We start from the raw sequence: 12,273 nt of genomic DNA, 5'->3' as shown, positions 1-12,273 counted from the left end.
GGAGGGTGGGGGGCTTGTGCTGAGCAGGGGCTGCTCTGCCTGCGCTCCGTGCAGGCTGGAGAAGTGCCCAGACCCTCCCCGGGGGGCGGGGGGGGACACGAGTCCCAGTGCCTTTGCTGGGGGCCTCCCCCCAGGCGCAGCGCCCGGGGGGGCTGCGGTCACCTCGCTGCAACTCCCCCCCCAGCCCCGCACCCCCCCGGCTTGTGGGGACCCCCCCGCAGCAACGGCAACGCTGATTCACCGGGACCCAGCGTCGGCATTTCCTTTGGCTTTCGCACTTTCTTCTGCCCCCCCGCCCGCGCCCCACGCTGTGCCCCGCTCCGTGCACCTCGCCGGAGGACGTTTGCCGGGGGGGGGAGCAGAGCGAGGGGAAACTGAGGCAGGTCAGGGGGGGCATGCACGGCGGGGGGGCTGCCGGCCCCCCTGCCAAGCCATGCTGGGGCTCGGGGCCCCCCCCTGCTCCTCATTTCCCCCGGCACGTTACCCGCAGGGGTGTTGGGGCTCCCTGGGGGGTTTATTTCCAGCCCTCGCCCCATCTTTGCCCTGTGATGAGTTCAACAGTCATCTGACGAGCTGCTGGCCCGGGGGCGGAGCGGGGGGGGCAGGTTATGTCAGTCCTGCGCAGTTTTTTCCCCTCCGTGAGTAACTGAGCAGCACAAGACGCTCCTTCCCCCGGCGGGGGCTGCCCGCCAGCTCCGTTCCAAGATACCGGGGGAAAAAAGTGATGGCTGGGCAGGGGGGGCTGCCTGTCCCGGCAGAGAAAGTCCAGGGGTTCTGGGGTGAAATCCTGCTTTATTGGCTCGGCCATGCCCAGCGCAGGCGCCCCAAGCCCCCGTCCTCGCACCCGGGGCACGGCAGTAACGGCACACGCACGGCCACGTCCCACGCGGGCCCCTGTCCCACGCGGGTCCCCGTTCCCACCGGGATTTGGGCACACGCTCGAGCATCCGGAGGGAAGGGCGGGGCGGCGCGCGACGCCCGTGGCCCCCAGCCACCACGTAGCCCCCGGCCGGCAGCGTCGTCCCGGCTCGATCCCCGTGCTGCCCCTCGGGGGTGGCCTCGTGTTCCCGGGGGGGTCTGGAAGCTGCTGGGCTCCCCTGGGAGCCCTCAGTCAGCACCGGGCTCCCCGGAGCAGCGGGGACCGCCGGCGGCTGCGGGAGGGTCGGGCTGGAAAGAAGCAAAATCGGGTGCTGCAGGGGGGCTACAAACCCTCCCTGGGGAGCCGTGCGGGCTGGAGGGGCTGGGGCTCGGCTGGCAGGGACCCCCCCGGGCCCCGGCACTCAGTGCATTGGGGTGAAATACCTGGGGCGGTGGGGGGTCCCGCGCGCAGAAGGCGGTTTCGGTGTGCTCCGGGGCTGGGGGTTGCTCCAACCCCTTTCTCTCCTCCTGCAAAAGGGGCAGCGGCTGCTTGAGGAGCTGCACGGAGCATCCTCCTCGCCCCGCTCTGCCGCACCCCACGGCTGCAGTGGATGGGGAAACTGAGGCACGGGCTGGGGCTGGAAAGCAGCTCTCGGCACCCCGGTGTTGCCGGCGAGAGGATCCCCGGTAGCCGGGCTCACCTGGGCAGTGGGGATTATCGGGGTGGTGTCCTGGGTGGGGACGTGGTCTAGGGCTCCCAAATCTGCAACGCAAGGAGCTGGGAGGTGAATCACGGCGCTGAGGTCGGGTCGGCGATGGTATAACGGGATGCCCCGGCCTGGCCTGGGGCTCAGCACGTCTTACCTGAAGAGTCGCTGGCGGAGGCGGCTCGGTCCCGGCTCCCTGCGGACCGGGGCAGACACAGGCGTTACAACAGCGGGGGCCGAAGGGGCTTTGCAAAAAGCCCAGCCAGACCCTCCTCGGGGGCGAGCTGTGGGGTTTGATTTGCAGGAGGAGAAAAACCTTGAGCCAGAGGTTTGTGTTAAAGCAGGGAGGGAGAAGCCCCAGGGGGTGAGGGCAGAGCTGGCTCTGAGAAAATGTGCAAAACTGAGCAGAAAAGGGGGTTATGGGTTAAACTTCTGGACTTTTAAAGCCAGATCTGAGCAAGGGAGAACCTTCACCATGGAGCCAAGCCGTGGCCAAAGGGGTTTCTGGCTGCTGCGAAGGCCTGATCCTGCCTCCCCCCGCTCCAGCACGAAGCCAGACCCCCCCCCCTCGTCGAGCTGTAGCAGAATAACTGACTCCTTGCGGCACTTTCAGGATGTGGGCTGCGAGATGGCTGTCACCCTTTCCGGCTAACCCCGCGCGCAGCTGCGCGAAGGGGGAGAGGCTGGTGCCCCGGGGGGGGAGCTCACCTTCCCCCTTGGTGCGCCGGTAGGTGAAGAAGAGCACGAGCAGAGCGACCACCACAAAAACAACCGGGGACCAGTACCTGATGGGAACAGCCGGCGCGTTTTCTACGGGAAGAGACAGGAGATGTGTGCGTGCTGCCCGCAAACGTGGCCTGGGGGGGTGCCAGGCACCGGGGGGGGGGTCTCGGGGGGATGCAGGACCCTCCAAGGATAGCGGCACGTCCCCGAGCTGCACCTCTCCCTTTCCCCGTGGGACTCACGGGTTTTGTTCCCCGCGGCGCCTGCTCGTGTCAGCATGGGGGTGGTGACGGGGTCCCCGGTCCGAGGAGGGGTTGGGGTGACCGTCGGCCACGTTGTCAGCTTGGCCGCATCCCCGGCGGTTGCGGCGGGGTCCGCCGCGGGCTCCGGGATATCGTCACGCTGTGTGGTGCTTTGATGCCCTGGCTCCTCTTCTTTGAGGACGAGAGCTGGGAACGAGGGTCACTAATTCACGTTAATGCCTCCCCAAACCAGAACTGCCCCCGAGGAGCAGGAACGGAGCTGCAGAGCTGGGGGCTGCACCGGCCCCACCGCGGCGCAGGGCAGGGCAAGGCAGGAGCGAGAAGCGGCTAACCCACGTCCCTCGGGTGAGTCGGGACGGAGATGTGGGGCCGGGGGCATGGCCGGGGTGGGCTGGCAGACGCCAGCGGAGGAGCAAGCGCTGCCGTCCCACGTCCTGCCGGGGCAGCGAGCGGCCGGGTTCACACCGCTCTCCTGCGCAGCTCCGCCGAGGCAAACCCCCGCTAGCGAAGAAGGTGCTAACGGCGGCAGTGCCGCGGCGGACGCCGGGGAGACCGAGCCGAGGGCTCGTTGGAAGTCATGCGCGGCCGCGCGCTGCCGGGCAGCGTCACGCTGACACAGCCCCCGCCGAGCTGCCGGAGGTTGGGCAACTGGCAGCGGTGCCAGCACAGACGGGCGCTCTGGGGTGGCGAAGCGTGGTCCCCAGGCAAGCCAGCCCCCCGCCGTGGAAGGGGCCGGGTGGCCGGCGAGTGTCCCTGCCGCTTGGCCAGCAAAGGGCTGGGCAGGAGAGGGGGAGCCCAGGGCGGAGGTTTGCGGCTCAGAGCGAGGGGAGAGCCCAGAAACCCCAATCCTGCTGCCGCGGGCGAGCCAGACCCAAGCCAGGCAATAAAGCAGGCAGCCTGAGCCTCGCCCCCCCCGGAACGGCTGGGTGAGCATCCTGCCCCGCCGCAAAGGGTCCCCGGGGAAGGCACCATGGCACCGCGCCTGCTGCCTTCACATCGCCCCTTCCTCCTCCTCCCTCCAGCCCCACGGAAGGAGGGAGCCCCCGGCCCCCGCGCCGGCGCCCCGGCCCCACTCACCAGCTCCGGAGCAGAGCACCGCGATGCAGAGCCACCCCGTCCCGACGCCTCGCGGCTCCATCCTCCTCTGCCTCACCGAGCCTTCGGCTCCCCCTCTTGCAATGTCTTCCTTCCCCTTTCTGCCCCACCAACGGCTTCCTGCGAGCTTGAAGGTGTTGGCACCGAAATCGGGTGATTAATGGCCAGAAAAACCATCCCGGGGGGTCATTTCTGGGCTGTGCCCAGGGGAAGGGATGGGGCCCCGTCTGCACGGGCGAGGGAGGAGGTGACGCTCCAGCACTGCCCCGGCTCCCTTCGGGCCAGTCCTGGTGCCATCACCGCTGTTCCAAGCCCTGTCCAAGCCGGGGCTTGGAGTTACAAGTACAGATTTCGTGCCGCGCAGGCGAATCCCTTGGTAAAACGCATGACCCGCTGAGGTATATATTTTTAATTGATCAGCAGGATTTTGAGGAACTCAAAAACAAGCCCGTCTCGTCCTGTGAAAATGCAGAGAATAAACAAGTGACTCCACGGGCTCGTCAATAACGGACTCTTTTCACCCCAAATAATATGCAGACAGAAATTGAGCTCAGATGCGTCTTGCATTTTTATTCCAGTAGCTCCTAGAGGGCTCTCCTGTGCCAGGCACTTCAAAGAAATCTCCGGTTTCATCCCTGAATAATTTACTATCGGCACAGACAAGACAAAGAACAGGGGAAGCAGCACGCACGGGAAGAGGCTTCCCAGCGCCAGCGGCGTCTGTCTGTCCGGCGGCGCTGGAGAATTGATGCCAACGTGCATGTTTCTCTCAGTTGCCAGCTCCGGGCGGGTTGGGAGGGTGGGGATGTGCCCGGTGCCCTGCTCCTGGGCATCCAGGACCCTGTAGGTCCCAGCTCGGGGTGAACCCACGCAGACCCTGCTGCAGGACACGCATCCCTGCGGGATGCAGCCGCTACCCGCCCTGGCGGCATCCCTGCATGGCTCGGGGCTCGGAGAGCTGCCCTCCTCCCCAAAGCTCCGCTGGGAAGCCGCCTAACTCCGCAAACACAGCGCTTCACATGCAAATATTTCATCCAAGAATAAAACCTCACATACAAACTCATCAAAGGAGCGGAGCAGAACTGCACCAGCCTTGTCCTGTTTTCCCCCAAGCCCGAACCACCTCCCGCCCGCGGACGCCGGCACGGCCCCGCAGCATCTCAGAGGACCGCAAGCTGCTTGTTCGCGGCACAACGCCACGCTGAGCACGGTGCCGGGGTGCTGCGAGGTTTGGAAGGGCCCCGGCAGGCCCGGGAGCAGCGAGCGCTGGGGAAGCAGCCGGCACCGAAACCGCAGCAGCCTGGGTGTGTGCGTCTGGGCAACGCGTTTCCGTATTCAGCTCCCCACCACCAAGTGTTATTTTTGCTTTCGCTTGGTTTAGCAACCGAATGAAGCAGCCAAAGTATTTGCCAAGTTTAAAAGCATAGTGAAAAGAAAGAAAGAAAAAAAAATTTAAAGAGCTTTAAGAGGCTCCTCAAATTGTCCCGTCCTCTGGTCCTGAGGCTCCGCAGCTCAGGTGCTGCAGGGTGAATACCAGGAGCATCAGCTCGTGTCCTTGCACCGGGAGGGCTGGGTTTGCAGCCACAGTTTTGGTCCATGTTCCTCGGTCTGCTCAGAGAGGGCAGAAAAAGGAGCCCAAACCGCACGTGGATGCCAAAACACGGGGCAGAGCTCCTGTGCCGGACGAGCTTGCACTTACGGGGCATTCGCATCCTCCCGTCGATGGCCGGGGACCGCTACCGACAGGCGAATCGGCGGCAGCAGCGATGGGGAGGGAAGGGGGGATGCTGCAGCCCCGCGAGCCGGGGCCGGGCAGAGCGGAGCACCGTGCTCAGTGCAGGCTCATGGGCACGCCGGAGCCGTGCCGGGGCTGTGCCGCGGGCGCTGGCTAACTGACCGCCCAGTAGAGGCTTTTCTCGTCCTGCTCCCGGCAGCTTGGCGTGCTGTTGCCCATCTTTTCATCATCCGTCTGCAATCACAAAGGGACAAAAGCTTCGCTCGGGCTTGCGGGAGCCGATCCCTCTGTTGGCGAGAGATGGGGGACCCGTGGGCTTGGCTCGAAGCGCTGGACCCCAAGAAAGCCCAATGAAGACCCATCCATCCATGCCCCTTGCTCCGGGGTTACCTCCCTCACCCTGGGGTCTTGCCCCTCCAGGGGAGACGGCCACGGGCGCCAACTCACCTGGGCCATAGCCTGGATGGTGTAATAGATGGTTTTGGAGGTCTCCACGCCGGGGGTCGGCATCTTCTTTGGGTCGTCTTGCTGTGCACTAGAGAAATTCTGCAGGTGCAGCTGGGGAAAAGATTTTTTTAAAGTGTTTCCAGGGCTCGGAGCTGGCAAAAGGATCTCAAAGCCTGGGTGAGCCAAAGAAGCCAAGTTTGCTGGGGACAGAGAGCCCGGTGATGCGCCGGGAAGCGCAGGGGAGCAGCTGTGGCTGCACCGGCGGCTCTCACAGCCCCAGTGCCGGCGTGTCCCCCCTCGAGTTCCCAGGAGGAACTCACAGATGAAGCCCGGGGCTGTCCGGCTGCCGTCCTTCCTCCCCAGCCCCGCCACGCGGCCCCAGGCCGTCCCCATCCCACGCAGTGACCCGCCGGCTGCGCAGCCCGGCCCGGCCGCGTGCCCGGAGGATGGGGATGAGCCTGCACAGACTCACATGCTGGGAAGGGCCGACCTGGGCATAAACCGTTGTGTACTCAGCTCCGGCCTCTGCAAGGAGAAAAAAGTGGAAGGTCAGCGAGGGAGCAGGCTGCCGCGGCCAGGAAGGGGCTGCGGGGGGTCCCCCGGCGTGACCCGAGGTGCTGCCGGGATGCTCCTTGCTGAGGGCTGGAGGGAATCCCGGCTCAAAGCGTGCCATGAAAGCCCGGCCGTGCAGGAGCTGCGGCAGCCGGCAGCCCCGCGGAGCTGCTGGAGGTGTTCGCTACGGGTCTGGGTTGAGGTGGGCATCGCTTCTCATCCCACCGTCCCTCCTGCCCCTCGTTCTTCAGCTCGTCGAACAGAGGGGGGCAGAGAGGATTTAAGTCCTTCACAGTCTCCTTTTGGGGTCAAAACTTCAGTTTCTCTCAGTTGAGGCGTTGCTGCTATCCCCACAGAGGAACAGCCCGTGCAGAGAGGAGCGCTTCGGGGAGCGGTCTTGCCCATGGTTCCCGATGAAAGAGCTGGATCCGAATTATCGGCCGGGAGGAGCCCGTGGTCCTGGCGCTGGGTGTGCCCCGACGTCCCACTCGGGCACGCACAAACGCGAAACACGAGGCAGGAACTCCCCCGTTGGCACCAGCTTTATTTCCAGTTAGGGAAACAACAAAACACCCACATAAAAATAAAAAAAGAAGTCAGGGAGATCTCTGCGGGGCACTGGCTCAGTTGTAGCAGGGACGGGCACAGCACGTCCCGTCCCAAAACGGCCCGGAACGTCAGGAGAGGAGATGGGAGCTGGTCCAGTGACCTCTTCTTCCGCCGGGATTCTTGGCTGGGCTTGCACCCTGCGCTCCCGAGTCCAGCGGAGCTGATCCCGAAGCGATGCCGAGGGCGCGCTGCAGTCCCCGCGGCCGCCGTCGTGCTGCTCCACCTCTGCCAGGAGCCTCTGAGCTCTGCCCCCGGGAGCCAGGAGACCGGGCAGCGGCCGTTTCGGGCAGCGATCGCGGGCAGCGGCCGTTTGAGCTGCGCGCGGGGCTGTGGGGGGGTCGTTTCCGGACGCGGGGCGCACGGCCCCTCGTTGCTTGTCTCCGTCACCCCAGTTGTCTCTTGCCAGCTCTTATCTTTTCCCAAAATCCCTCTTCCTTTGGTGACCTCGTGGCTGTGCTCCCGGCTCCTTCTTGCTGGGCTGTCACAAAGTTTTCCAGCAAGAGACTGGGGGGGAGCACGGCTTCAGCCACCGCGACATCGCCCGGCACCGTCCCTTTCGCTCGCCTCCGTGCGCGCAGGGTGGGGGTCCCGCGAGCCGGGGTACGCTCCGGTCCGAAGCTGCGGCGGTGGGCGATTCCCCTCCTCATCTTAAATGCGACCAGGCTATTCCCAGCAGGAAAAAGGGGGAGGGAGGGAAATGCCGGGGGGACCCCCAGCGTCCTACCTGTGCTCGTAGCCTCGGCTGCAGGCACACGGAACATCCTCCAGCCTGGGGAAGGAGCGACACGGCTCCCGTCAGCAGCGGCACCCAAAGCGACCCCCGCGTGGCACCCTCAGCCCCCCGGGCGCCGGGGCTGGCTGCGTCCTCCCCTCCCGCGGCCCAGCTGCTGCTGGCAGGGACGGTTACCCGCAGGGGAAGCAGCTCACCTTTGAATTTACAGTAGACGCCGAAGATAACCACCGCCAAAAGCACGCCGGCCGCGGTCACCAACGCGGCCACGGTCCCAGCCCGCCCGCTGGAGTAGGTGCCTTGAAAAAGAAGAAGGGGTGGTAGCAGCACCCCGAAACGTATCTGCCTCTTCCCGGGGGGCAACGGGCACCTCTCTGCTTCAACGCCCCGCCGCGCCCCTCCCGGCTTCGCAGGGACCCCGATTTCACGAAAACGCGCTCTAGCGCGGAAAGGAGGCCATGCGCCGCGCGGGGACGAGCGGCTTTGCAGACAGAGCAGCGGCCGGGAGACCCCAGCCCCCCGCGTCGGAGGCCCTTTGCACCCCAGGGACCTCAGGGGTGGCTTTCGCGGGGGGAAGCCCCACGCGGGCTGGGGGCAGCAGGTCTGCACGGAGCCACGCTCCCACCTCCAGCCCGTCCTCGGCTCTGCCTCTCCATCGCATGAATTGATTCCGTCCTCCCATCCCAAGCTGGGGCTTTCTGGGGCACGGGCTGGAAACGTGGAGAGCCCCCCTCACCTCCCCAAATTCCCCAGGCGACAAAGCGCGCGGGCGCTAAGATACCACTCGGGTAAGCCCGGATACCCCTCGCGAGCTGCTTTGGGAGGAGACGGACCCCAGGCGCGGGGGTCCGGGGCGGCCGGGTGGGTTGTGAGAGGGTGGGTTGTGCTTTCTGGCGGCGCGGCGAGGGGAGAGAACAGGGAGGGAGGTAAGTGCCGCTGCCGGGGGTCCGCGCTTCTCTCTTTGCGTGCCAAGGCACAGCTCGGGGGAAAGCTGGAGCCGCTGTGAGTGGGGTACGGCCCGTCCCCACCACCCACCCGCGCGTCTCGCCGCGGCCGTTACCCGCACAGAGCGCAGCGGGCGAGACGACAGTGGCGTTGCGGCTGCTGACAGCGTTCCGCGCCGTGCACGTGAGCGGCTCGTCCGGAGGCGACTCCTCCACCAGCATGGTGGGCCCCTCGCTCCGCAGCAAACCTCCCATGCTCCAGCTGTAGGAGACGTTGCCGGAGCCGGAGCCCGACGCGGCGCAGCGCAGGGTGTAGCGGCAGCCGTCGGCTGAGCAGTTCTGTGCCGCGCAGGTCACCGTCGGCGCTGCCAGCTCCGCTGCGGGAAGCGGGGGGCTGTCAGGAAATCCTCAACCCTCCATTTAGCACAAAACATTAAAAAAAAAAAAAAAGCCAATACGAAAAGACACTTACTGTACACGTATAGGGTGAAGGTGGATTTTCCCCCCGCGGTCTTTGCGGTGTAGGTGCCGGCGTCGTCCATCCTCAGCTGGGAGATGGTGAGCGCGCTGCCGTTCTCGGGGAAAGCCAAGCGCGGCTTGTAGTCGTCGTCAAAAAACGTGGCTTCAGGAGGATTGCCGAATTTCACGGTCACTATGACATCGTTGTGAAAGCTCCAGGCTGCAGCTTTTCCATCCGGGCTCCGGAGGCAGAAGGTGACAGACCTGCCCACGGCGCTGGTCACATCTGCTCCGTCGCCGGCGCACGCTGGGGAGAGGAGCGGGGCTGACGGCAGCACGCCTGGGGAGAGGACGCACAGCGAGCTTGGGGGCTGGCTGGCGGCGAAGGCAGGAGGGCTCGAGGAAAGCTCCTTGGCCAAAAAGAGCCGCCTCGGCCAAAAAGAAGAGCCGAGCCCCGCTGCGATCACGCGGGGCCATCACTGCGGCGCCGGGGACAGGCTGGTCTACAGGGGCCAGAGCCCCCGGGCTACGGCGTGCCGTACCGCTCTTCAGCCGCGGGCAAAGCCATAGAATCACGGAAGGGTTTGGGTGGGAAGGGACCTTCCAAGGTCACCTAGTCCAACCTCCTGCCATGAGCAGGGACACCAACTCCCTCGGGGTGCTCAGAGCCCCGTCCAACCCGACCCGGAACGTCTCCAGGGATGGGGCATCCCCCACCTCTCCAGGCAACCTGGGCCAGGGTTTCACCACCCTCAGCGTGAAAAATTTCTTCCTTACACCTAGCCTAAATCTCCTCTTTTAATTTAAAACCGTCCTATCACAGCAGGCCCTGCTAAAAAGTCTCTCCTCATCTTAGAAGTATCGAGCGGCCACACTAAGGTCACCCCGGAGCCTTCCCTTCCCCAGGCTGAGCCCCCCCAGCTCTCCCAGCCTGTCCTCCCAGCAGAGCTGTTCCAGCCTCGGGGCATTTTGGTGGCCCCACCAGCAGGTCCGTGTCTCTCCTGTGCCGAGGGCTCCGGAGCTGGACGCAGCACTGCAGGGGGGTCTCCCAGAGCGGGGCAGAGGGGCAGAACCCCCTCCCTCGCCCCGCTGGCCACGCTTATCTTTACGCAGCCCAGCAGACAATTGGGTTTTTTGGGCTGCGAGCGCCCGTTGCCCGCTCACACGAACCCTCTGGGGCAGCCCTGGGGATGGAGATGCACACCGGGTCACCGACGCTGGAGGCAGAGAGCACCGAGGAACCCCTCCGTCGTGGGCTGATTGCAGAAATTAGGGAATTTCTTTTTATTTTCAATGAACCAATTGCCTCTGAGGCTCTGGGCTGAGCTCCCTCAGGAGGACGGGTGCTTTTGCATCCCCCAAGGGCTCGTGAAGCGAGCGGCACCCGGTTGCCCTGCAGCTACGGGACACCCACGCTGCTTCCCACGTGCAAAGGGGTGCAAGGGACGGAGCCTTGAGGTGCAAAATGAAAGGGCAAGGAGGAGTTTGCAATGGCTCAGAAAGGTCAGGCGGGTTCCCTTTCATCACCAGACCGAAAGGCCAAGCTCACCTACACATGCAAGCAAGAAAACTTGGTGGCTTCTTCCCCAAATGTGCAGCTGTTTCTCCCTTCTTCTGAGCAGGACGAAGACATTTCCCCCTTATTTTGGCTACTTCCCATTTTAAGAATCAGTGCTGCCCAGCCTGGGCTGGGGAAGGAGGTTTTCTGAGCCAGGGAACTGATCCTGGCTCAGCTGGGCAGCCAGACCCCGAGGCTCTGCACTTCTCGTCCCCCCTCCCTGACCCCGCGGGGACACCTCCGGGACATCGAGAAGAGGCGTCTCCGGCTGCATGGGAGGAAAAGCTGGTTGTGGGGAGATAAAACTGGAAGAAGGAAATTGTGCTGAAAGAGCAGATAAGGGCGCTGGAGGGCTCGTCTGGCAGTAAACCCCCTCCTCACGGCTGCGGGGAGGGGGCTGGGGCACAGCCAGCGTCTCTGCCCGTTTCCCCTTGCCTGAAAAGAGGCAGAAAGCGTCTCCTGTTCCCAACAGCCCTAAATACCCCACCACGAAACCCCAGGAGCGTGGAAAACTCGGAGACGCCGTGCCGGGGGAACAGACCCTGGACGCGGGGCAGAACAGCAAACTCTGCGGCTGGGGCACATCTGGCAGCAGCTGGACGGAGACTGAGCCGGAGCTGAGACCTGATGCATTCACTCATTAGCAGACGGGGACCACGCGAGAGGCCAGCACCGGGACTTGCTGGGTATCTTTCACCCTGGTTTGCCCAACATCCTCGGGACAAACTCGGTCCCCGCGGAGCTGCATCTGCGCCGCTGGTCCCGCACGCGCCAGCTCTGCGTCCCCGCTCTCCCGGGAGTCCCTAAACACCCCCCCAGCCCGCCGTGGGCTCCTTCCCTTCCACCGCTGAGGGAAAAGGAGCATCTGGCACTTACTTTCTTGGTGGAGGAGGAGGAGGGCGAGCAGCAGGCACCCAAACACGTCCATCGAGCTGCCGCGCACGGAGGGGTGTTCTCTGCGCCCGGCATCTACCGCAGATCGCGGCGGCAAGAGGAAGACGCGCCTGCACCCACTCAGCTCTCCCTCCTGCGGTTGGATGGGTGTAGAGAGCTGTGAGCTGCACCCAGCGGCAGTGACATCAGGCGGTGACATGGCCTGGTACCAGGAGGGGTATGACAGGGAGGAAAATCGCACGTGCATAATGAAAGGTTCAAGCTGAAAAAACTCCGTTTCCAAGCGAAGACGAGCGTGGCAGCTGGGGCAAAGAGCATCGCCACGGCCACGTGTGACAAGTGCCCCAGCTCCTCTACGGGAACCAGCCCTAAGAGAGGGGGTATCGCGCAGACCATCGCGGGTCGGCGCCCGGGAGCACGCCGGTGCCCACGGACCGGTGTCACCAGGGCATCCTTCATAAGAGATGCCGCGATCCAAACTCTCCATCCCCCCAGGCTCTAGCCCCCCTAGACGGGACAGCTGAAGGACGACTGCAGGGAAGCAGCCGCTTCCCTAATTCAGATTATTCTGGGAAGTAGCATGACACCGGCGTCATACTGAAATTCAGGTGGGGGAAGCGCGCTGGACAAGCTGGCGATGATGGTGGACCCCCAGCGCCGCCCCGACGCGGGAGGCTGGGTGAGGGGATACGTTAGCGC

At 64.7% G+C, this 12,273-nt stretch overlaps 1 protein-coding gene across 1 annotated transcript; it reads right to left on the bottom strand.

The window, feature by feature from the left end:
- Positions 1-1,107: 1,107 nt before the first annotated feature.
- LOC309414252 (uncharacterized protein) lies at positions 1,108-9,599 on the bottom strand (the record flags this gene model as incomplete). The annotated part of the gene is given in 12 exon segments (XM_082011549.1): positions 1,108-1,167; positions 1,560-1,621; positions 1,723-1,761; positions 2,274-2,375; positions 2,531-2,737; positions 5,540-5,615; positions 5,829-5,939; positions 6,301-6,353; positions 7,917-8,018; positions 8,345-9,040; positions 9,136-9,541; positions 9,543-9,599. Coding segments are annotated over 12 exon segments (1,971 nt in total).
- Positions 9,600-12,273: the final 2,674 nt, after the last annotated feature.

This window comes from Phaethon aethereus, assembly GCF_964289735.1.
Source record: "Phaethon aethereus genome assembly, chromosome: 28".
NCBI lineage: Eukaryota > Metazoa > Chordata > Aves > Phaethontiformes > Phaethontidae > Phaethon > Phaethon aethereus.
This window is presented reverse-complemented; position numbering and strand designations above follow the sequence as displayed.